The 25,461-nt window shown below is 46.9% G+C and overlaps 2 protein-coding genes across 31 annotated transcripts in view; one reads left to right on the top strand and one right to left on the bottom strand.

Annotated features, from left to right (window-relative positions):
- The first annotated feature begins 10,444 nt into the window (after nucleotides 1–10,444).
- RPLP1 (ribosomal protein lateral stalk subunit P1) lies at nucleotides 10,445–11,886 on the top strand. Its single transcript, XM_082015413.1, has 4 exons — nucleotides 10,445–10,578; nucleotides 10,698–10,772; nucleotides 11,124–11,241; nucleotides 11,766–11,886. Exons 1-4 carry the CDS (start codon nucleotides 10,507–10,509, stop codon nucleotides 11,843–11,845), a joined length of 345 nt encoding a protein of 114 aa, XP_081871539.1. The 5' UTR covers nucleotides 10,445–10,506; the 3' UTR covers nucleotides 11,846–11,886.
- A 3,275-nt stretch (nucleotides 11,887–15,161) lies between these two features.
- PTK2 (protein tyrosine kinase 2) overlaps nucleotides 15,162–25,461 on the bottom strand; it is a gene marked incomplete at both ends in the record, with an annotated part of 166,960 nt that continues 156,660 nt past the window's right edge. For 17 of the 30 annotated variants that reach the window (XM_081996587.1, XM_081996591.1, XM_081996588.1 and 14 more), the window contains 6 exons: nucleotides 15,162–15,374; nucleotides 16,403–16,483; nucleotides 16,948–17,103; nucleotides 18,363–18,371; nucleotides 21,119–21,225; nucleotides 21,947–21,986. In XM_081996587.1, coding sequence (XP_081852713.1) covers nucleotides 15,162–15,374; nucleotides 16,403–16,483; nucleotides 16,948–17,103; nucleotides 18,363–18,371; nucleotides 21,119–21,225; nucleotides 21,947–21,986 — 606 coding nt within the window. The remainder of the gene's footprint in view (nucleotides 15,375–16,402; nucleotides 16,484–16,947; nucleotides 17,104–18,362; nucleotides 18,372–21,118; nucleotides 21,226–21,946; nucleotides 21,987–25,461) is intronic. The other 13 variants (XM_081996574.1, XM_081996585.1, XM_081996590.1 and 10 more) reach the window with 2 other exon arrangements.

The raw sequence follows: 25,461 nt of genomic DNA, 5'->3' as shown, positions 1-25,461 counted from the left end.
GTCAGTGAAGCTTGCATGCTGAAGGGATGTACCCACATGGAACTTCATCGGATACCTCACACAACTGCAAAAGAAAACAAAAAAAGTTGATTATGGTATTCTGCTAGCAGTTTGAAAATTACAAGCTACAAGAAGATACGTGAAACATAAGGGGAGGTTTCACAAAACAATAAACCCATATCCCACACTTCTCTCAGGCTCCACAGGATACTCTGCAATTGATTTCACAAATTCCCTGGAAAACAGAGATCCTGAAAACAGCAATTAATACCTGGAACATCCTAGAGTGCAATATACTCGTATTGATTTAAAGTTGATTTTTGTGGATTTAGCACTTCATAAACAAAAGGGCTTATCGCTGTGTATACATGACTGCAGACTTGCACAACCAGTTAAATAATAAATTAGTTAAATAGTTTTATTTAAGCACTGTTTTCTCATGTAGAAGTCCTGCTGTTCCTGCAGGCTATGTTCATGCTGCTGCACACTTCTACCCACATTTCTGTGTTACTGAGGAAAGGAGAGTTACAGCTCTCTTCTATCTCTGTTCTTGAAGTGATAGGACGCACACTGAGTTTGGACCATGCTACCTGCTTTATTTCTAATACTTTCTGGCACTGACAATTGATGTTTTAGAGCACAGTGAAACGTAACTATGTCTTCCTGGGCAATTTCACCCAAAAAAAGACCTTGGTTTTTGAAAAGGTTTGGTTTGAAAGCTTTATAAAAGCATTCTTTTATACATGCTCTTTATATGTTATATTTATAATTGTATAGTAGTATAAGAAGAACTGCTTAAACACTTAAAATCAGGTTTATTTAAAGAAAAAATTGAGTGACTGTTGGACACAATACCTATCATAACTGCCGGATTTCAAGCTGACATTTCTCAGAACTGATATGTCTCTAAGAAGGAATTATTGGTTTTGGAAAAACCGAGCATTTTTTAATAATTTTGGAAGCAAAGATGGTATTTAGGAACAGCTTTTAAAAATAATTTATATCAGCAGGAGCAAGCTGGGAAAAATATTTTATGTACAAATAGGCTAGTGACAAACGATACGGCTTTTCTTTTGATGAGAAAACATACGTTGATCTCACTAAGTAACAACCCTTCCCTGCTTAAACTAAATTAACTTTAAAAAGCCCACAGTTAACTGTCTTTTAGTCATTGATAACAATGACACAGTGGAAAAAAGTTTTACTCAGAGCAGAAAGATGTCAATTTTATTCTTGACTCTGAGGGGATTTAAGCTTACATTTTTGAGCTCTCAACTGGCCTAACTTTTAAGATCATAGAATGCCAGGTTGGCAGGGACCTCAAGGATCATCTGGTCCAACCTTTCTTGGCACAAACACGGTCTAGACAAGATGGCCCAGCACCCTGTCCAGGTGAATCTCAAAAGTGTCCAATGTTTGGGAATCCACCACTTCCCTGGAGAGATTATTCCAATGGCTGATTGTTCTCATTGTGAAAAATTTTCCTCTTCTGTCCAGTCGGAATCTATCCAGGAGTAACTTGTACCCATTACGCCTCATCTTTTCCATGTGACTCCTTGTCAAAAGGGAGTCTCCATCTTCTTTGTAGCCACCCTTTAAATACTCTAACATGGTGATAAAGGTCTCCCCTAAGCCTTCTTTTCTCAAGGCTGAACAAACCCAGTTCTCTCAGCCTTTCCTCATACACCAGGCTTCCCAGTCCTTTGATCATCTTTGTGGCCCTTCTCTGGACCCTTTTCAGCCTGGTCCTCAACTTTTTTATATAGCAGGGTCCAAAAGTGAACACAGTATTCCAGGCATGGCCTAGCAAGTGCTGAGTAGAGTGGGATAATGACTTCTTTGTCTCTCCTGGTGATGCCCTTGTTGATGCAACACAGCATCCTGTTGGCTTGCTTTGCCGCAGCAGCACACTGTTCACTCACATTGAGCTTGTTGTCCACCAGGACCGCCAGATGCCTTTCCACAGAGCTGTTCCCCAGCCGGGTAGATCCCAGCCTGTGCTGCACACCTGGATTATGTTTTCCCAGGTGAAAGACCTTACGCTTGTCCTTGCTGAACTTTATAAAGTTCTTGTTAGCCCACTCTTCCAGCCTATTCAGGTCATCCTGAAGAGTGGCTCTCCCTTCCAGAGTCCACTTCTCCACTCCGTTTGGTTTCATCAGGGTACACTTGATCCAATCATCCAGAGCACGTATGAAGGTATGAAACAGCGTTGGGCTCAATATCAATCTCTGGGGGACCCCACTTGTGACAGGCTGCTAGTTTGAAAAGGAGCTATTAGCATCACCCTCTGGGTGCAGCCTGTCAGCCAGTTTCCCACAGCACAGACCACTTGTCTAGACCGTAATGCATTAGTTTCTCTAGGAGGAGGCTGTGGGAAACACTATCAAAAGCCTTGGAGAAAGATGTTATCCTGGAGTGTGTGCATTAGACTCCTCACATATTCTATGTTCTGCCTTGCATGAGAATATAAAATGAGTGGGATCACAACAAAAGACGACCACAACTCTATGGTTTTATGTGTTCACATGGTTACAAAGACTTTGAGGGTTCTGGTTCCCTCTCCACCAGGGACTGTTTATTATTTTACAATTACTGTTTTAAATACAATTAATCCATGGTAGAGGGACCAAAACCTGATTTTTGTCTTTCTACAACCAGATGACTGTCCTACTTACTAAGCAACAAAGCCACACTTGATTTCTTTTGCCAAATGAATTGCAATACTTATTTATAAAAAAAAAAACCCCGAAGTAGTTGTTATTATTAGATCACTAACTTCAGTTCATTCAAGAAAGACTTAACTTTTCTAGGTGATCAAGGCCAACAATACAAGAATTAAACACTATGAAAAAGATGCAGCACCACCTATTGGGGATATGTTAGGTATGCTCATTATTATAGTTTTAAGTAAAAACAGAGCTCCGTTCTTTGTTGTAATAACCTAGTTATCAGGAAAAAAACCCAAAACCAACAAAAACTCAGCTAGGGAGAAAAGTAGTTTCCAAAAAGAAGGTAAGGGAAGCAAATATTGTACCTGAGACTGTTCAAGAACAAACTCGGAGAAAACAACTTAATGTTCTACAGCTGTACTGTCAAATTCCAAAACAACCCCACCAGACTCAGTAAGGCACAGTAGGTGCAACTGCAGAGAAATTTGGAAAACACTTGCAGGAGGGGATGACTGTTCTGGCTAACAATAGATTAACAGTGACTCAAACAAAATCAGCGCAGCCTGATCATCTACGAAGACCTTCCCTCTCTTGAGAGTCGGAAAGACTTTAGCCTGTTGCCTTTGTGTGAAGGTGTTGGCATGAAACATAGAATCATTTAGGTTAGAAAAGACCGAGTTCATCTGTAAACCTAACACTGCCAAATCCACCACTTAACCATGTCCCTAAGTGACACATCTACACATCTTTTAAATACCTCTAGGGATGGTGACTCAGCCACTTCCCTGGGCAGCCCATTCCAATGCTTGACAACCCTTGCGGTGAAGAAATTTTTCCTAATACGCAATCTGAACCTCCCCTGGCACAACTTGAGGCTGTTTCCTCTCATTCTATTGCTAGTTACTTGGGAGAAGAGACCAACAGCCACCTTGCTACAAGGTTGTAGAGAGTGATAAGGTCTCCCCTCAGCCTCCTCTTCTCCAGACTAAACAACCCCAGTTCCCTCAGCCGCTCCTCATAAGACTTGTTCTCCAGACCCCTCACCAGCTTCATTGCCCTTCTTTGGACACACTCCAGCACCTCAATGTCTTTCTTGTAGTGAGAGGCCCAAAACTGGACACAGTGTTTGAGGTGCGGCCGCACCAGAGCTGAGTACTGGGGCACGATCACTTCCCTACTCCTGCAGGCCACACTATTCCTGATACAGGCCAGGACGCTGTTGGCCTTCTTGGCCACCTGGGCACACTGCTGGCTCATGCTCAGCTGGCTGTCAACCAGCAGCCCCAGGTCCCTTTCTGCTGGGCAGCTCTCCAGCCACTCCTCCTCAAGCCTGCAGCATTGCATGGCGTTGTTGTGACCCAAGTGCAGGACCTGGCACTGAGCCTTGTTGAACCTCATACAGTTGACCTCAGCCCATCAATCCATCCTGTCCAGATCCCTATGTAGGCCTTCCTACCCTGTTGCTGATGATCAACAATGTGAAGTTCATTAGCATGGCTAATTGCTAAAACCAGGAGATATAGGCTTGTACAGCCAAATTAGGATCCTCCCAGGGCCAGGGAACAATTTAGACCATTTGAAGAGTTTAAACAAGAAAAAAATAATGAATTACTAGAGAAAGAAAGGGAACTGTACAGAGATTAAGGTGGACTGTAGTAAGAAAAACAACCTAAAATGACTTATCTACTTCTAAGTCCTCTCACTGTCATACAGTGATTGCTTTTAGGAGACGATGGTGTCTAGACTATGGTGTCTATACAGAAGATGTAAGTGATTCTGGGCAATACAAAGCCAATTTAGAGGCTAAGGGAATCTTGCTTTATTTTTTTACCTTATCCATCAAGCAGTCGTATCTCTTCTCCTTTGCGGGTGCGCAAATGACTTCCCTACCTACTGGTCTTATACCTGGTTAAGTTTTTAACTCGTGTTGTTTCATGTTTTGAAATGTTGTTTTCAAGTCACAGGTACAAGACTTTGCCATCCCTATCTTGCTTGTGCTTTAGGACCCCCACAAATTTCTATTCCTACTTTCACCACTAAGGCAGAATAGAAAAAGCTCGGCCCCATCATTCACCTTTCTTCGTATCCACAAGGAATAGGAATGCTTGCATACTGTCCCTAATTGTATCGTTTCAGTACAACAGCACTAAACATGCTGATCACTGCAACAGGAACGGCTGGAATACAGAGAACCTGCAAGTTCAGTGAAGCTAGATGTCCTCTACTGTCTGAAGAGAGAATCGATATACGGTCAGTATTTAAATCCTGCAAAATAAGTTATTTTCTGTTTAATGCAGGATGTTGTCAGTGGAGTTGACATTTCAGATGCTGAATCTAACATTGCTGGGTTTCTTAGCTGGCAGTACCTTTAGACATAAAGTAATAGCTATCTGAGCATCTCCTCATGTGGGCTGGCCTAATCTTCAGTTCCTTTCTCACATATACAAATGTCATCTGGTGGGGGATGCACTTGGGAGGGAATCTTTCTTATTTGAAAATCTTGGGTGTCCTGCAGTTTTCTTAGCCTGTTGACAATCTGTACATTTCCAGAGGTGCTGTAGTAGCAGTTACTCTGAGATCCTGATGCCCTTGAACAAACTCCACTTTCTGCTTCCTGATATTTGGAACAGTTATACACTATATATGAACTTCCTTCATAAGCAAATGGTCTCTACTAAGCCTGTAATTTTGTTGTTTGTTTGCACACTTCTGTTACTCATTTCCCAGGCCACTGTCACTGGCAAGTTCATTTGTTTGAAAAGGAATCTTTTCTTTTCATATTGCTAGTTTTCAGTGAGATCATCTCATAGACTTATCGGCACAGCTCTGAGTGCTTTCTCATGGGAGGCCATGGCAACACTAGAGCAAGGGACAGACAAGGCAGGCTCATGCAAGTTGTTTGTGAAATCCCATCTTCAAGCACTTAACAATGACAGAGGTTCCAGAATATTACATCCTAAGGAAAGGTGCAGTTATTTGCTACTTTGAGTTAGGTACTAAAAATGTAGACATTTGCCCTGTGCCTTGTATAGAAAATTTAAGTAAATGTTTAAATTCAGAGCTGGTGACCCCATTAATAGGGTTAAGCACCCACAAGTTAAATGCTGCAACACTCTGCATTTATTATCTCCATCAGTAAGTAGCGTCAAGTATTCATTTAGTGAAACTTTGAGTTGTTTCTGATCCTGAGGAAGGGATGTATACAAGAGGTCAAGTCCCTCTTGTTTACCTCAGTTTTTGCTTCTAATGCTGTAATAAAGCCTCAGATTTTTATGAAGGAGAATTACAAGAGTAGGCTGTTGGATATGCTTTGCTGGTAACAGTAAATTGTCATTTTAGGATTCTAAGCTTCCAGGCTTTTTGTAAATCCTTGAATTATTTTGTTCAAGCTTGTTTCTGAAAATTTTACTTATTTATCATAGAATCATAGAACAATTTGGGTTGGAAGGGACCTTCAAAGGTCATCTAGTGCAACCCCCCTGCCATAAGCAGGAACATCTTCAACTAGATCAGGTTGCTCAGAGCCCCATCCAACCTGACCTGCAATGTTGCCACGGGGCATCTACCACCTCTCTGGGCAACCTGGGACAGGGTTTCACCACCCTCATTGTCAAACATTTCTTCCTTAGATCTAGCCAAAATCTACACTCTTTTAGTTTAAAACCATGACCCTTTGTCCTTTTGCAACAGGCCCTGCTAAAAAGTCTGTCCACATCTTTCTTAGAAGCCCCCTTTAAGTACTGGAAAGCTGCAGCAAGGTCTCCCTGGAGCCTTCTCTTCTCCAGGCTGAACAACCCCAACTCTCTCAGCCTGTCCTCACAGCGGAGGTGTTCCATCCATTGGATCATTTTTGTGGCCCTCCTCTGGACACGCTCCAACAGGTCCATGTCTTTCCTGTGCTGAGGGCACCAGAGCTGGACACAGCACTGCAGGTGGGGTCTCACCAGAGCGCGGTAGAAGAGCAGAATCGCTTCCCTCGACCTGCTGGCCATGCTGCTTTGGATGCAGCCCAGAATACGGTTGGCCTTCTGGGCTGCGAGCGCACATTGCTGGCTCATGTCCAGTCCAGCTTTTCATCCACGAGGACCCCAAGTCCTTGGCAGGGCTGCTCTCCATCTCTTCACCCCCCAGCCTGTATTGATACTAGGGCTTGCCCTGACCCAGGTGCAGGACCCTGCCCTTGGCCTTGTTGAACCTCATGAGGTTCACATGGGCCCATTCATTGATCTTGTCCAGGTCTCTCTGGATGACACCCCGTCCTTCAGGCTTGTCAGCTGCACCGCTCAGCTTGGTGTTCTCTGCAAACTTGCTGAGGGTGCACTCGATCCTACTGTCTATGGCATTGACAAAGATATTAAAGAGTACTGGTGCCAATATGGACCCCTGAGGGACACCACTCATCACCAATCTCTATCTGGATATTGAGCCGTTGACCACTACCCTCTAGATGTGACCATCCAACCAATTCCTCATCCACCCTACAGTGTCCACCTATCAAATCCTTATCTCTCCAATTTAGAGAGAAGGATGTTGTCGGGGACCGTGTCAAAGGCCTTACAGAAGTCCAGATAGACAATATGGGTAGCTCTTCCCTTGCCCACTGCTGTGGTCACTCCATCATAGAAAGCCACTAAGTTGGTCAGGCAGGACTTGCCCTTGGTGAAGCCATGCTGGCTGTCTTGAATCAGCTCCCTGCGCTCCATGGGCCCGTAGCTGGAGTAGGAATGTTTCATCAATAGACTCCCCTTGATCGGGCAGCCTGTAGTAGACACCAACCACAAGATTTCCTTTGTTGCCTCAGTCCCTGATTCTCACCCATAAGCTTTCAACCTGCTCGTGACTTATTCTTCAGAGAAAGCTCTTCACACTCTATTTCTTGACTACAGAGGACAATGCCTCTGCCCTTCCTTTGTCGCCTGTCCCTTCTGAAGAGCCTGTAGCCGTCAATAGCTGCACTCCGCTCATGGGATTTGTCCCACCAAGTTTCAGTAATGGCAACCAGGTCGTAGCTTTCCAGCAGCATGGTGGCTTCCAACTCCCCCTCTTTGTTGCCCATGCTGCGTGCATTGCTGTAGAGACATTTCAGCTGAGCTGTCGGCCGTGGCACCTTTTTAGAGGAACACCCCTTAGTTCCTCTGAGGTCTTTTGGTGGTGTTCCCCTGTTGTACCCTATTACCTCACGAGCCCCTGGCTCATCTCTGTAAGACTTCACGTGTGCTGCAGCGTAGCCAGCACATCTCAGAGCAACAGGCTGAGGGCTCTCGCTAGCACCCCGTCCCTCTAACCTTGGCATGTTGTCCCATGGCTTGTCTGTCATGGGTGAGCCTGATAGTATCCCCCTCCACCTTCACAGAATCATTAAGGTTGGAAAAGACCTTTAAGATCATTAAGTCCAACGATCACCCCAATACCACCATGCCCCCTAAACCACATCCTGAAGCGCCACGTCTACACGTTTTTTGAATACTCGCAGTGATGGTGACTCCACCACCTCCCTGGGCAGCCTGTGCCAATGTTTGATCACCCTCTCAGTAAAGAAATTTTCCCTAATAGTCAGTCTAAACTTCCCTGGGTGCAACTTGAGACTATTTCCTCTCATTCTATCGCTAGTTACTTGGGAGAAGAGACCAACACCCATCTCACCACAACCCCCTTTCAGGTAGCTGTAGAGAGTGATGAGGTCTCCTCTCAGCCTCCTCTTCTCCAGACTGAACAACCCCAGTTCCCTCAGCTGCTCCTCATGAGACTTGTTCTCCAGACCCCTCACCAGCTTTGTTGCCCTTCTCTGGACATGCTCCAGCACCTCAATGTCTTTCTTGTAGTGAGGGACCCAAAACTGGACACAGTTTTCAAGGTGCGGCCTCACCAGTGCTGAGTTACAGGGGCACAATCCCTTCCCTACTCCTGCTGGCCACACGATTTCTGATACAGGCCAGGACGCTGTCGGCCTTCTTGGCCACCTGGGCACACTGCCGGCTCATGCTCAGCTGGCTGTCAACCAGCACCCCCAGGTCCCTTTCCGCTGGGCAGCTCTCCAGCCACTCCTCCCCAAGCCTGTAGCATTGCGTGGGATTGTTGTGATTGAAGTGCAGGACCTGGCACTTGGCCTTATTAAACATCATACATCTTGGCCTAAGTCTAGTCCAAAGCCCTGTCAATAAGCCCCACTAGCTCATGAGCAAAGACCCTCTTCCCCCTTTAAGAAAGGTGAATCTCATCTGGTGCCAGCAAGCCAGGTGCTGTGTAGGTCATCCAATTATCAAAAAACCCGAAATTGTGGCGGTGACACCAGTCATGGAGCCATGTATTAATAGACTGGGCCCATCTGTTTCTTCCTATGTCGCTGCTTGCAACTGGAATGAGAGAGGAAAAAATAACCTGTGCTCCAGATGCCCTTACCAACCGTCCCAAGGTCCTGACGTCTTCTTTGATCAGTCTTGGACTATGAGTTGGAGCTTCGTCTCCACCCACATGGAAGAGCAGTAGTGGCTAATAGTCCAAGGGCTGTACCTGTTTAGGAAGTTTCCTAGTGGTGTCCCTAACCCGGGCCCCAGGGAGGTAGCAGACTTCCCTAAGAGAAGGGTCACAAAAAATGGCTCATTCTACATCCTTTTTAATTTTTTTACTTATGCACGTTACAGAAAATTGTGTATTTAGCCAAGTAGTAACACCCTAAATAACATTCTGTGATTAAACCCACAACACAGTACATATTGACTTTTTTTGGGAGAACATTAACAAAAATGATTGAGGTTTAGATTAACTATTAGGAAAAATTTCTTTATGGAGAGAGTGGTCAAGCATTGGAACAGGCTACCCAGGGAGGTGGTGGAGTCACCATCACTGGAAGTGTTCAAAAAATGTGTGGACGTGGCACTTCAGGACATGGTTTAGTGGGCATGGTGGTGTTGGGTTGATGGTTGGACTTGATGATCTTAAAGGTCTTTTCCAACCTTAATGATTCCATGATTCTGTGAAAAATTGGCAATTCTATATTCCGGCATAAATGGTGTTAGTTTTGATCTCCATCGAAGGTCTGGGACATGGCTGGACACACAGAACAAGCAGGTCCCAGCCACTCCTGCCCACCACATTAACCTCTTGGTCAATCATTATGCCAAGGGTGTCAGCTCTGATGAGTATTCCGTATTATATTTTCTCTTTTTTTTGTAGTTCACAGTCTATACTCCCTCTTGTGTATCTTGATGACTATTTTGTTATTGACAAGAAGCAGGGGAGGGAAAGAGCTCTACGAGAAGACACCACCTTTACCGTGGAAGACCCCAGCACCGCCGCTCTGGAGCGCGGAGAGCCGCGGAGAAGCCGCCTGCCCGACCCGGGAGGGAAGGGCCCTTCCCGCGGCCCGGCGGGGCCGCCCAGCCCCGGGGGGGCCGCGGTGGCCCCAGCGGGCAGGAGGCGGCAGCGGCGCTGGAGAAGGCGGGCAGGGAGGCGGGGGCAGGCGGGCGGCTGGCAGCCTCAGCGCCCCTCGCAGGCCGTGCGAATCTGCCGGCGCTGCGCCGCGCCACGGCCGCTGTGACGCTGCTACGCCCATACGCGCCCTGCCGACGCTCCCATCATCCCTCGCTACGCTGCGATTGGCAGAGCGCTTCCCCGGCGGCATTGGTTAGGGCTGCCCTGCCCGTCGCGGGTTGGGCAGCGGCGCTGACGGTTGTGTTTGCGTCTCAGTTCGCCGGATCTGCGATTGGCTCAGGGCGCCATTATAAAGTCCCCCTGTGAGCACGCGCCCCTTTTCCTCTCTGGCGGCCCAAGGTGCTGTGTCCTTCAGCTGAAGCTAAGGCCGTCCCACCCCGGCGACTGGCACCGCGCCCCCACCATGGCCTCCGTCTCCGAGCTCGCCTGCATCTACTCCGCCCTCATCCTGCACGACGACGAGGTCACCGTCACGGTGAGTGCGGGCCGCGGCCCCACCGGCACAAGATGGCGGCGAGCCGCGGCATGGCCGGCGGCGGCGCGGGGCGGGAGGCCGCGGGCCGGGCTGGCTGCTGAGCGGCGCTGTCGTTGCAGGAGGACAAGATCAACGCGCTCATCAAGGCGGCCGGAGTGAACGTGGAGCCGTTCTGGCCGGGACTCTTCGCGAAGGTGGGCGAGTGGGAGCGCCTGGCCGGGATGGCGGGGGAGCCGTGGATGCCGTGGGCGTCTCGGGAGGGAACGAGGGGAGAAGGCGGGGCGGCGGGAGGCGTGTGAGGACGTCCCCGTCTCGGTGTGGGCGCTGCTGGGTGCAGGTCGCAACCACACAACGGCTCGCTGGTGGTGTTGACTTGGGCAGTAGTCGCTACTACGCTGACTGCGCTGATGGGAGAGAAGCAGGCCACTGGTCTGTCATCATGCGGTTTCATCACTGCGCTCCGGACGTAATTTAGCAGGTGCTAAAGCAAAGCTGCCCTGCACACCCTGTGTTAACGAGGCTTTACTGCTGCTTGTTCTCCCTAGGCTCTAGCTAATATCGACATCGGAAGCCTGATCTGTAATGTAGGAGCTGGTGGTGGTGGTGCTCCGGCTGCAGCAGCTCCAGCCGGTGGTGCTGCCCCTGCTGGTGGTGCTGCCCCAGGTAAGTGGGCTTCTGTGTCCAACATAGTAATCTTCAGCTGGAGGAAATCCTTGGTTAGAAAGCTACTTGTTACTAGTTTGAGAATCAGCTTTCCTATTCCCCTTACAATTTTAATGTGGTTTATGTTCTCTGGTATTACATGTGGGTGTTCTAGGGCAAAACAGGCCCTCACCTTTAGAAAGGCTGTAATTGCTCTTTGAGTCAGTGTACAGGATCAGTGTGACCACAGAATTAAGGCTGATCTTTGTGGTTATCATCAGGGTCTCATCCTGATGGCTAAAGAGAAAGCACCTGCTCTGTAAAGTTATTTAGATTTGATAGGAATGAATTTTGAAGGCACAAACCAAATTTCCTAGGTAGTGGAAGCACTAGTCTGCTTGGGTTGTTAGCTTAGCTTGTTAGGATTGCTCAGGCCTTGCTTCTTGATGTTGGTTGCTTGGTCATTGTACGTGAGGTCTTTTGTGGCATCTGACTCTTACGAGCTGATAACATGGAAAAATCCTGATTCCTTTCTCCTTTTCTAGCTGAGGAGAAGAAAGAAGAGGAAAAGAAGGAAGAATCAGAGGAATCTGATGATGACATGGGCTTTGGTCTTTTTGACTAATTAGTTTTGTACCTATCTGTAATAAAGAACATTGAATTGTACTCTTCCTTCTTACGTGTGTGTGTGTGTGGAGTGGATGAAGGATGGCTAAGTTACCTGCAGGTACCAAAACTGCTGCCGTCACATGTTCATCTAGGGTTTTACAGCTCTCCGTGGGGGTTCATGCTTGATATAGGCATAGCACAGTGACAGGTAAGGCTCCTAATTGTGTTCCGTGGCGTATGGACAAAGGTGGAAATGTAATTGCGGTGGGCATGGGATGCGGCAAGAGCTTGGCAGGTACAGGATGTGGTCACGTTCAGCAGAAGGCTAAAGCATTAACATGACTAGTTAATGCTTTAGCAACAGTGCAGCTTCCATGGAGAGAGTGCAGTTTCTAGTACCAGGTGATTTAACCTGTTCAGTGGCCGCCAAGGGCCGTGGCGCAGCAGGAATTACGAGCATTTCGTAGTGGAGGACGTTTGATGAGCTGAAGAGTGGGGAAAATGCTGCAGTTCTTGGTTGAAGGCTAAAGCTAGGATACTATTTATTCATGAGTAGGTATAACTTAAAAGCAGACTGAGTCTTGAAGTGCTAGGCACCAAGCCTAGGTTGTGTGTGTAATTTTTTTGCATCTCCAGAAAAAGTTGAAGGAGAATCTCAAACTGCTTTGAAGGGTGGGTGTGGAAGATTGTGTAACTTTGCATATGAAAGAAGTAACTTTGTATTTCTAAAAGAACTTTTGAGCAGGACTTCCAGAGCAACTGAACAAGGTAAGGGCTGTTTTGCAAACATGTATTCTAAAGTACTAAATGAAAATTAATGTGTCAATGACAGTGGGATTGAGCGCACCCTCAGCAAGTTTGCAGATGACACCAAGCTGAGTGGTGCAGCTGACACGCCTGAGGGACGGGATGTCATCCAGAGGGACCTGGACAAGCTCAAGGAATGGGTCCGTGTGAACCTCATGAGGTTCAACAAGGCCAAGGGCAGAGTCCTGTTCCTGGGTCAGGGCAACCCCCAGTATCAGTACAGGCTGGGGGCTGAAGGGATGGAGAGCAGCCCTGCTGAGAAGGACTTGTGGTACTGGGTGATGAAAAGCTGGACATGAGCTGACAATGTGCGCTCACAGCCCAGAAGGCCAACCGTGTCCTGGGCTGCACCCAAAGCCGCGTGGCCAGCAGGGTGAGCGAGGGGATTCTGCCCCTCTGCAGTGGGGAGACCCCCCTGCAGTGCTGCATCCAGCTCTGGAGCCCTCAGCACAGGACAGACATGGACCTGTTGGAATGGAGCCAGAGGAGGGTCATAGAAATAATCAGAGGGAATGGAACAGCTCTGCTGTGAGGACAGGCTGAGAGAGTTGGGGTTGTTCAGCCTGGAGAAGAGAAGGCTCTGGGGAGACCTTATTGCAGCCTTCCAGTACTTAAAGGGGGTTTATGTGAAAGGTAGGGACAGACTTTTTAGCAGGGCCTGTTGCAAAAGGACAAGGGTTAATGGTTTTAAACTAAAAGAGGGCAGATTTTGACTAGATCTAAGGAAGAAATCTTTCACAATAAGGGTGGTGAAACCCTGGCCCAGGTTGCCCAGAGAGGTGGTAGATGCCCCATCCCTCCTGGCAACATTCCAGGTCAGGTTGAACGGGGCTCTGAGCAACCTGATCTAGTTGAAGATGTCCCTGCTCATTGGGGGTGGGGGGGTGTTGCACTAGATGACCTTTGAAGGTCCCTTCCAACCCAAACTACTCTATGATTAGCAAAATGTGCCTAGTGTGTATGAAGGACTCCAAAGCTCTGTGGAAGGGTTGTTCCACATCTAGACCAAAGGGATGCATTCTGCATGGTCCCATCTTCCCACAGAACTGGAGCTCATTTGTTTTCAGAATGTAATCTGTGCAACCCCCTGCTGCTGCTGGGAACTCTACTGAGCTTCCAACACAGCTCCTGCAAACCACTCAACTGCCACCTTCCCCTACTTCCTTTTAAAGTAACCCTCCCCCAGGAAAATGGATGTGAAAAGTCTAAGGGCATGACAGCAAGTAATTACAAGTCACTTACACAGCTGGTAACACTGAGTTGTTCCCTGTGCCCCACAGTTGAAGGAAAAACTGCCTTCTGGAAGACTACTGAGATCTTGGATTTCCTCCTCCGCTGTTTACTGTTGCTCCTTAAGTCCCTGCATAAGTCAATTCTTAAAAGCTTGTGGATTAGTGTGGAGGCAAAATTCCAAGCAGAGAAAACTCACAGTGGTTTCTTCCGCAGTGCACACACACACAAAGTAATTAGCCAGAATTTCACTGGTAACACCTTTTTAATAGGTCAAAGTAACTGTACAGTTCATTATATTCTTCCTGAGAATAATTTATATCCCTCAACAGCAAAAAGGGAGTGTGGTTTTTATTTTAACAGAACAGATGGCACAACTGGAAAACCAAGGAAAATCTAATTACACTGCTCTACTGTAACTCCTCCCAGGCAAGATAGACAAAAGGATGGGTTAGTTAACTACAGTGGGTTTAAAATATTCAACATGGCTTTAATCTGTCTTTATAAATTATATAAAAATGGGGGACATGAATGGTTACAGAACTCCTCTAAATGCAGCTCTGAATTGCTCTGGTACAAAGCAGCATTTTTGCTTCCAAGGAAAACAACATTGCTACAAAAGAACTGGCACGTTATTCTGGTGAAAAAGACAAGTTTTCAGTTGTGTTCTACAGCTAGTTCCAAACAAATGCTTCACACATTCACATAAAAGTAAAAGGCAGGAAGATGAAGAGGGCTTTAGTTTGTCTTGAAATGACTGAAGTCTTGAAAATATAGCTTTTTATTCTTTCTCTGTAAATTGTGATTAGCATATTGCGACGTTAAGTGTTCTAATAAAAAAATTCCAGTCTGGATAGTTCATATACTGTGGGCAAGAATTCTCAGCCCTGAGGTTTCCCCGAATTCTTCACTTCACAATATCTTTCTCCAATCTGCTGCTCAGACAATGTCGGCTCCAAGACCGTAACCCTGTGGCAGCTCTAGGCTAAGCGTGTCCCATGCGATGGTGTAAAACTGAAGTGCGCTCCGTAGCCGTGATTTCCCGAGGACTTCTGTACAAACTTCATCTTGTGATAATGCCACTTTTAGAATCCCAGACCAGCTTGGCTTTATGATAAAAACTTGGTTAAACTTTTGCAATGAGAGAGAACCAACAGCTGTCAGTCAGGTCTGCTGAAGCAAGAGGCGCTGGAAAGCCGGGACTACACTGGGTTAATCCTCACTGCTGGTGGAAGGTGAAAAAACATCCTTTCGCAAGCAGAATTCTTGGACTGATGAAACTCTTCCCTCAGTACTTAGTGCGGTCTGGACTGACTGATCATTTTCAGTCTGGCTTGATCAATAACATCCAGCAAATTTTTGGCATCCACAGCGAGAGCGTGAGCAGCCGTCAGCATTTGCTTTTTGTACTCCTGCTGCAGGCTGGTCATGACATACTGCTGTGCCAGTTTCATCTTGTTAATGAGCTCGGCCAAGTCAGAGTTCAGCAGCTTTTGTGCCATCTCAATCTGGAACAAGAAGATTCAGTCAACTGTGCAATTCGTTAGAAGCACTTCACTCGCTGCAGCGATGCTGCAGAGCAACGGCACGATCTACCCTCCCTCGACAGCCCCTTCTTGAGATTTCCAGTCGAAGCTGGGGCCGTTCCTGTGGGCACCACATGGAGCAGACAGAATTTCGGCACCAGCCGCTCTACGCTATGTGGAGATCAAAAGCAGCCTTGGCAGCTTCTGAGCCGCCTGCTGTTTAACATCTCCAAGACCGCAAAAAAACCCTGGATTTTAATTCATGTCTTAGAGTTAACACCTTGTTACAGGTTTCAAGGTCCCTAATTACCATCACCCTTTTTAATACTATTATTAAAGGAGCCCTAAAAAATTAAACAGGTCAAGAAGCCAGATGCAGGTTACTTAACAGAGAATCATCTTGACTCAGCTATGTGGTTCTAAGATGGCACTTAAAGAACCATTCTCTGGCTTTTTCCTTATCACACTCCTTCAAAGTTTTGGAGGAAAACGGTTTTACTCCTGACTCATTAACTTCACTGACTGATCTCAGTCGCTTCTCATCCAGAACTAGGTACTACAGGATACTTTCTTACCACAACCTTCCATCTGCAGCAAGCTATGCTCTGTTACCTGTTTAATGACTTTGTGTGCAATCTGTAGTTTAAGGGAAAATTACACTTGCACTAGGAATTAAATCCCAGATGGTCTCCCTGCATTAGAATACTGGTTTCGTGTATGCACTGCTAACGGTTTTTATGTCATCTTCCGATGGGTGCGTGTTGTGTGCTCTTCAATTGCATCCACTTTAAGCAGCTTCACTTAAGTCAATACAAGCCTATGTCCATGCAGCAATTCTAATAACGTTTGTTTCATGTAGAATTATAACCCAAGAGTTCAGACTGCTTAGTGAACCAAAATGTATGCATATGCAAAGGAGGGAGTGCCAAAAATATGTCCAGATCACTCTCCTGGCTCAGGCTAACTTGAAACGTAATGACTGAGCGTCAGGTGAGCGGAGCTCTACGTACCTCTCTGTGGGTGCTTGCAGGAAGCACTGGGAGGGTCTCATCTACTGTTGCCAGTAAGGTTCTTAGCGCCAGACCAACCTCCTGAGAGAAAAAATTTAAGGAAATAAACTTTAAAAACTTGGAATGAATGGATGAGAGAATTGTAGGAGTGCAGGAATCAACAGATACACTTACTTCCTCATCTGGATAAGAAGGGAGTTAGAACATGGCTGAGAGACTTTAAAATCCTACCTGCACTTCTGTGTTTCACCGTAAAAACAAGATGCCAAAGGCTTAATTTAAAAAAAAGTTTTTCTTAAAAAAGTGAAATCCAGAGAAGACGGGGCACAACTCACTGCCCCTGGATAAGCACAGGCAAGCTGGGGAATAAAACCATTGTTGCGCACAATACTGTTAACAGTATCCAAAGCTCCAGCCCTCTGACCACAAGTTACACAACCCACAAAACATAAAAGGTTTTTCTACTTCCAACTTGCCAGAAGTTCCACTTGAAGACCTCATTCAGGAGAGAAAGAAACCACTGCTCTTAGGAATTGCCTCCCTACCTTTACCATGGGTACATACTCCTCGGGCGGAGCCGGCTGTATTTTACTGGACATTTCTATGACCGCTTTCACCAGCCCAGTTACATTCTCGTAGACTTTGTCATTGGAGCGGTCCAGGTTGGCCGTAGGAGGAGGGCTGATTTCCTGCGGCTGAATCTGGAAGCAGAGAGGGATTGTTTAAACTCTTGTCCCCAGCAGATGGGGCTCAGCAACTTCCCAACCTCTGCAGACGGCTGGGAAGGTCTCGTATTCACAACAGCCCCCCCGCCCGGTCCCGCTGGGGCCCCTGTCCTGGCTGAGCATGCTCGCTCCCAGATCTGCAGGAAGTTTCCTTTAGTTCTTCTAACTGAACCTGCTCTATGAAGTGAGACTAGGGAATTTTTACCAGGATTTCCCTGAAAAGCTTCCAGTATAACTCCAACAACAGAGAAGAAAATGATTTGAGGAACGAGGAGTACAAAGTACTTGACACATCTAAGTGGTTCACTACTGATGGACAAGTTCCACTGCTAAGGCGACAGCTATCAGGTCCCTCATTCCCAAAAGTTTTGTGCTCCAAAATTATGTCAGAGTACATGGTTAACAAACTGATATAGTTAAGAGAGAATATTGCAGTACATATTATTTTGTTAGTGAAAGTTCACAGCGGATTAGCAAAAATGTTGTCACCAGTACAGGTGGGAAAGACAGAATGTTTTCATAATTTTTCCAACAGAAAAACCCCAATAGATAAAAATCCTGTAGTCCTTACTCAAGCAAAACTTCCAACGAGTCATATCTGTCTAGAGTTAAATCCAAGACAGACCAGAATAATCCTGGGTCAGGAAAGAAACAAACTTTGAAAACTTCCTCTGTAAGGTTCTCAGCATCTCTGCCCCTGAGCTGTAAAACTGAACACATCCCAGTTCTCTGCAGCTCTGAAGAGCTTGGCTGCCCAAGCAACCACTCGGTGGGAGCAGAAGGTTAAAAAATTGCTTCTTTCCTGCTGGTCACACAACAGTCACCCACCCTGTTGATCTGAGATAGCTCGTGGCATTTCAGCCCATCGCACTGGGTTACTACTGGTCCTTACAACTGGTGACATGTTTCACTGCAAGCACCTGAGATACTGCCCTGATGAAACTATAAACGAAAACTTGGATGAAACTCTGTCTAAGGAAGGAGTGCAGGATTTAGTGCGTGGTGATTCCATTTTGTTGCATTTCACTAAGTGGGTACTGACAATTAGAGTCAATCTCGTGTATTGATCGGAAAATACCTTCAGAAAAAGAACATTGTAATTGCCTCAATCACCAGTGAAAGGCTGTGATTCTAATAGGTTTCAGCAATCGAGAAGTTAAACAGTCATCTGGCAAAGTCACATGCAAAGACATTTTGGAATAGGGCACGTACACACACGCTCACGCACTGCTTACCCTCCATGGCTATGGTTGAGCAGAATGTGGGGGAAGGTTAAAGAAATTTACCAAAAGAAGGGAAAAAAGAAAAACAATATTAATAAAACTCAGCAGGAAAAAAACCAAACCAAAACCAAAACATGTGTAGCAATAAGAGACCAGTTAAAAAGCCTGCAACAAAAATGCATCCTCAACAGTATCGGCAGTCATTCATGTTAGCTCTTGGTCCGTTTGTTACGGAAGCACCATGTGCTGATGACCTGCTGTGCGCCCGCGTAGAAGTGGAAGTATTTGCCATGCACCCATGCTTATTTTTTACCAAACACATGGGGAAGAGATCATGCAAAGCCTGACAGGAGCAAGCCAGTCTTGGCGAGCAGCAAAGTGGTGAATGGAGTAGAGGGCCTCTGCAATGGTGGGAAACAACATGTCCTGTGCAACCCTGGTGCCTTTACACAAACAATCAATAGATTTAAGAAAATGTTGTATTCATCTTTCTGAAATGGTTTCTTTTTTCCTTTAGGAAAGTCATGATAGGAAATACATGGTCATCTAACTGTGCAGCTCCTGGTTCGCGATGACTTACCACAGTCGTGGTTAAGAACTACCAAGAACCCATTCTAGCTGGATTATACCCAACCCACTTAATTCCTAGAGCCAGGACCTAACATTTCAAGAGTACGGACATCTGTGTTTCCTAACGCTCTATTTTTTTTTTTTGTTTATACCCAACATCAACACTATGGCTTTGCAGACTATGAAGTCAGGAGTTTCTTTGTGTGGAGTGGCTGACTTTGTCTCAGTGAGTAACATAAACCCAAGTATGTCCTGGTGCATGCCCTAAAGGTTTCTGAGGGCAAGCAGTTCAAATCCTCTTACTTTAATTTGTATTCTGCAGAAAAGGGAGTCTGAAATGAACCTCAGAAGCATCTTCAGTTTAGGACTGCAGACATTAACAAATCTATACGCTATTAAAAAATAATGGGCTGTTTTCTTAAAGGGGCATAAAACCAATTTTAAGAAACTCTTAACAGAAAAAATCAGCCCTTCTTTTCTACTGAAGAAGCTATTTAGTACACACATCTTGTTCACTTGTTATTACTGATGGCTTTGGCTCCTTAGGTTTGGTTTGTTGTCAAAAGGCTGTATTTCAGAAAACACTTTTCATGTTCCAGTACCAGCATTTCAAAAGGAAATTTTAGAGAAGCCAAGTGTAATAACACATCTGTTACTGCTTTTTGACATTTTCTCAGGCTTGGCAGCTTCAAAAGCACTGGCATCAGTTTATAATAAATAATCCTGCTCAAATTCACCACTGCTGTCTATGTATGCTGATTCTTAAATATTCCAACAATCTCAAAACAAGAGAGCAAGACACAGGGGCAGGCAGTGACCGAGATTGATTTGGGCTAAACATACTGCTTTGATGGCAAGCCTTGAATTCCATGGTCAGATGAACGTGATTTTTTCTGTATTTTCTTAAACCACCTAAAATAAATGTTGCTTATCACAACAGCTGTGTCTACCACAACATGGACTGACGTTCTTTACTACAGGCTTGGCAGGGCTTAGATTAGCAGGAGGTTCTGCTTCCATGAGGAGCTGGTACTGTTAGCACTAGCTGTTGTATTACGGAGGGATTGTACCGGTGTATCTGCAGAAGCCCGTGCTCTAACACAGCCTCCATCATTCTCCTCTTGGGAAAGAACCGGAGCACAAACACATCACCTCCCTGGGTGCTACTGAGGGCGTCAGCTGACAGAATGGGAGCAGCGGTAGGGGTGAGCCTGCTTTAACGCCCTGGGCAGCAATACTGCCGTCAGACCAACAGTCACTGTGGAGGGGTACTTGTCTATCTGCAAAGGTTGTGAAATAATAAAATGGCCATGTGAATAGATCAGCTGCATTTCTGTTAGAGTATTACTGACAGAGAATTCCCAACCACTTCTACATCTAGCTGCTGGAAATCGCTACTATCAGAATTAGCTCCACTGGTTCCCTTTGGGAGGCCCTGAGGTCACTCAGGTTTCTGTTTCCTGAAGATTAGAAAGGTAAAAGAGCCCCAAAGGCAGGGACAACATCTAGAAGCATGATTTTAAAAGTGACTGACATACTAAGGAGCAGTTCCATTAACACCAACTGCAACAGGCAACAAGACGCTGTGTTTCACAGCACCCTGCAGCATCTCTCTGCTTAGGAAACTGAAGTTTCATTTTTGGCTTTGCTGCCTATTTACTGGAGATGAAACAATACATCAGAAAGTAGCTCAATCACAGGTCAGACAGCCCATTTCCTCTCTTCCCTTGTTCCCCAGAGATACTAGGGTTTTAGGAGCCTTGGTGCTGCAGCAAGAGCTTTTTGGAGCACCACAGTTGATGCATGTCTCACTTCCCTCTGACTGAGGACAGGAGGCTTTGGTACTACCTGAGTGACTTGGGAACCCTGGGTGTGCTCCTTCCTGCTTAAAAACCTGCTGAGCAGGGAGGCCAAGTCCATGTGGGAGATCTCTTATGTTCTTCAACCTAGAAATAAGCTCACCTGGGAAAAGTTCTAGGTGAGGAACATGCTGAATCATAGTAATGGAGGAGATGAGCCTACCAGTTAACTCCCCACTACCCTGGAGCGCTGCCAGTGCATGTCTGCCCCATGACATTTACTTGGGAAGTTGAGTTGCTTTTGCTTTCCACGGTCTCTACTCCAGGAACAGAAAACTATCTCAGAGTGGTAACGTTTAACTTTCTGAAGCCTATTTCATGTGACACTGAGCAATGTACCTTCACGCCTTCGTTGTAGCTGTCCACAGGGCTGTTCAGGCTTGCAAGGCTGCCCAAATGGCTGGGGGCTCCAGGGCGGGGAGGTTTCTTTGGCGGAGCTGCATGATCTGGTTAACAAAACGATTTGCATTTTAGAGGACCAACATATCAGATGTACCTGCGTGATTTTGGTCTGTCAACACTACAAAGGCTACACATGCTTTACAGTACTAGCAGAGATGTACATCTTAATGTGTCTTACAGTAAATACACTTTAATCTGTATTTCTACTGAAGAAATGTAGAGAGAAAAGGTTGTAGAATTCATCAAGTTTCCCTGCGATTATGAGAACATGGCCATTTTAGTAAGATACTTCTAAAATCCCTTTGTGGGGAACTGCTATGCATTTAAGTACACCAGTGCCAGACCGGGGAGGTGCTCACCCCTTCATACCACAGCCGAGTGCCACACATGCTGCGTATGTCTGGGAAAACCGGACTTCCTCGTGGCAGAAATCCTGGGTGTGATTCACTTTGAGAAACCTAACTTTAGGTGTCTACTTTTGTTTTACATGTCTAAACTCCTACTAGGTGAAGTCCTACACAGTGACTCAGCTTCCTCTAGACGCTTCCCGCCTCTTGACGAAATGCTTTCTTGGCTTTCTGACTACATCTCTGGGAACTGCACAGGGAATTTAAACACACAGTGCGCTGAAACACCTATGTGTAATTATGGGGAATTGAATCCACCCCTTGTATGAAAATACTGGCAAAAATCTTTGTTCACTACTGCTACTTGAAGACTTGTAATCAAAGATTCAAGATGACAGTATATGAATTTACTGCTTACCTGGTTTACCCACAGGCTGATATATGTGCTGGTTACCTGCCTATAAAATAAAATATGCAATTAGACTAGTTATTACAGTGCTCACAACTTTCATCATCACAATCTCAAACACTGATAGTAGCCAGTTCTCAGCACATTTCCCAACAGTTGAAAAAAATAAACCTCTATTCACCACCATTAGCTAAGCTCCCAACTATGGGTATATGACTTACAGAGCAAGAAAAGAACTTTCATTTATTTTTTATCGCTCACAACAGCCCTGCCCTGCCTCTACACTACAGTTTATCCTTCGTTATTAATCAAATGTGGTGGGATATTCATAGTCATTTTTAGTCTGTATTCAGAGATCAAACTGTAGAAGTCACAGTGGTGAAAAAGAAACGGCAGTGCAACAGTTAGAAGCCTGAGGTATTTCTGCACTGCTGAATGGTTTCCACAATGGTAACAGACGTAGAAGCTGGTTTACTTTTTGCATTTATTGCAAAGCTCTTGGTCAAGGTCAATTTGCTTATTCATCCAGAAGTATTTAATAATAGATTGAAGTGACTTTCCTTGGTAATTATATTTATACAACCTTCATGTCAACCTCAGTCACCGAGGCGAGCGGCTCCAGCGCCGGCACCGTCGGCAGCGCAGCGCTCCAGCGCGGTGCACGGGGGGTTTCCTGAACCCGGGACCCGCCGGGAGCCCGCAGCTCACGCCACAGCGGCTGAGCGGACCTGGGCAGGGCCAGGAGCAACGGGGCCGAGCCCCGCCATGGATAAAAGGAACCCCTGGGCAGCGCTCGCGGCCGGGACGTGGCGCGGCCGTTTGCGCGGGAAGGGCGCCGGAGCTCTGCCGGCTCGAGCAGCGAGCAATGGCACCCACCCGGCGCAAGGCCCCGTCCTCTCTGAGCTCTGCCCCCACCACGACCGACGCCGCTTCCCCGGCAGAGCTTGGCGGGACCGCGCTGCCAGCCCGGTGCCGGGCTGCCGGCTGCGCCCTGCTCTCACGCCAGGGCCGGACGCAGCAGCGAGCGCGGCTGCGGGAGGTGCGCCCGGGGAGAGGAGCTCCTCCGCTCGGGGACAGAGCTCCGGGAGGAGGGGAGCAGGCTGGGGAGCACCAGGGAGTGCAAGAGAGAGACAGACTACGGGGACTGCACCCGCCTTCCCTGGGACAGGCCTGTCAGGCAGACAGGACACAGGGTACGGAGGAGTCCCTGCCCTCTCTCCGCCTGGCTGAACACGGCGGCTTAAGGGATGGGGGCAACGGTGACGAGTTCCTGCCCGGTGCAGCAACTCCTCCATGACCACCCACCTTCCCAGCTGCCCTGGCGTGATGGGTATGAGGGTCTGCAAGTGGAACCGAACCACGATTAGGGCGGTGGTTCATCCTGGAGGTGTCACCAAGGTTAAGCTGGCCTAAGTTCTGCGTCAAAACTGCTTTTATAAAGAAACAGGATGGGTCACTGTCATAGGAGACTCTCTTCTGTGGGGAACAGAAGGCCCACGACGTTGACCAGACCCACTTCTAAGGGAAGTCTGCTGCCTGCCTGGGGCCTGGGTTAAAGATGCAACAAGAAAACTTCCTACTCTGGTATGGCCCTCAGATTATTATCCATTATTTCTTTTTCATGTAGGCAGAGATGATGTTGCAATAAAAAGTCCAAGGGTGATCAACAGAGACTTCAGGGCCTTGGGACAATTGGTTAAGTGATCAGGAGCACAAACAAGTGTTTTCCTCTATCCTTCCGGTTGCAGAGAATGACGAGGGAAGAAACAGGAAGAGCCAGCAGATCAATACCTGGCTCCATGACTGATGTCACTGGCAGAATTTTGGTTTTTTTCATCATAGGTTGGTCTGCACGACACCAGGCCTGCTGGCGACAGATGGGGTACCCCTGTCTCAAAGCGGGAAAAGGATCTTTGCCCAGGAGTTAGCAGGGCTCATTGAAAGAGCTTTAAACTAGATTTGAAGGGGGAAAGGGATAAAACCAGGCTTGCTAGAGATAAGCCTGGGGGTGGCATGCCAGTGTTTGAGGGATGGTGTGCTAGCGAGGTCCTTCAGTCTGCTCCATGACGTGCTGAGTACACCGGAGAACATCTGAAATGTCCCTGTACTGATGCGCACAGAATGAGGAATAGACAAGAGGAGCTGGAAGCTTTGGCCCATTCCCAGAGCTATGACATCACTGGCATAAGCGAAACCTGGTGGGATGAGTCCTGTGACGGGGGTGCTGTGCTGTGACGGATGGTTATAGCCTCTTCAGGAGGGATAGGCAGGGCACGAAAGGCGGGGGGTGGCACTGTATGTGGGACGGGTTGGATCGCATGACACAGTTGGCGATGTCACGGTTGAGATCAACTAAGTAAGGATGAAGGGGAAAGCCAATAAAGGGGATTTTGTGGGAGTCCACTATCGACCACTCAGCCAGGGCAATGACACTGATGAATTACTCTAGAAGGAAGTACAGGATATCTCTAGATCAGCTGTCCCTGTCCTTATCGCCGATTTTAACTTCCCAGACATCAACTGGGCATATCATACAGTGGACACAATCAGGTGCAGGAAATTTCTGAAGCACATTGAAGATAACTTCTTGGTGCAGGTTCTAAGGGAGCCAAGTAGGAAAGGCGTCCTCCTAGATTTGTTGTTTGGAAACAGAGAGGGACTCATGGGCAAAGCGGTGACTGGTGGCTGTCTTGGTCACAGTGACCATGAACTAGTTGAGTTTCAAATCATTAGAGATAGGACAATAACTGCCAGCAAAACTGTGACCCTGGATATAGGGAGAGCAGACTTCGGGCTCCTGAAAGAGCTAGTTAGTAAGGTCTCCTGGGAATCTGTTTCTGGAGGTATTGGGCTCCATGAATGATGGTCACTTAAGAGCCGCCTCTTAAGAGTGCAGGCGCAGGCAGTTCCAAAGTCTTAGAAGTCAAGCAAGAGAGGCAGAAGGCCAGCTTGGCTGAGCAGGGATTTTCTTCTAGAACTCGGGTGGAAAAGGAAAATGTACGACCACTGGAAGCAAGGACAGGCAACATGGGAGGACTACAGAGACACTGTTTGCCACTGTAGGGAGAAAATTAGCATGGCCAAAGCTTAATTAGAGTTCAAGCTAGCCAGCACCTGGAAGGACAACAAAAAGGGCTTTTTAGAATATGTTAACAGCAAAAGGAGGATCAGAGGTAACATTGGTCCATTGTTTATGATGAGGTCGGTCACCTCACAAATAGGGACACAGACAAAGTGGAGACGTTCAGTGCTGCCTTCGCCTCTGTCTTCAACACCGATAATAAGCCACTGGGACACCCAGAGCCCTGTGTTGGAAGACCATGACTGGGACCACCATAAACTCCCAGCTGGCTCTGAACTTGTTCAAGACTTGCTGCTCCAGCTGGATGAACCGGGGGGTCCCAATGGGCGTCTGTGGGGGCCAATGGGATTCATCCCAGGGTCCCTTCCAACCCAACTATTCCATGATTCTATATAAAACTGGAGTTGGCCAGGGGGAGGGAATTACTGCTCGGGGATGAGCT

The sequence above is a fragment of the Phaethon aethereus genome (genome assembly GCF_964289735.1).
Source record: "Phaethon aethereus genome assembly, chromosome: 2".
Taxonomy (NCBI): Eukaryota; Metazoa; Chordata; class Aves; order Phaethontiformes; family Phaethontidae; genus Phaethon; species Phaethon aethereus.
Note: the sequence above shows the minus strand (reverse complement) of the source record. Positions and strands in the feature narration are given on the sequence as shown.

Excerpts from the sequence above, each read along its gene's own strand:
- RPLP1 (XM_082015413.1), top strand. The coding sequence starts at position 10,507 with ATGGCCTCCGTCTCCGAGCTCGCCTGCATCTACTCCGCCCTCATCCTG. Across the intron at positions 10,579-10,697 it reads ACGACGAGGTCACCGTCACG|GAGGACAAGATCAACGCGCT; the intron begins GTGAGTGCGGGC and ends CTGTCGTTGCAG. Across the intron at positions 11,242-11,765 it reads TGCTGGTGGTGCTGCCCCAG|CTGAGGAGAAGAAAGAAGAG; the intron begins GTAAGTGGGCTT and ends CTCCTTTTCTAG.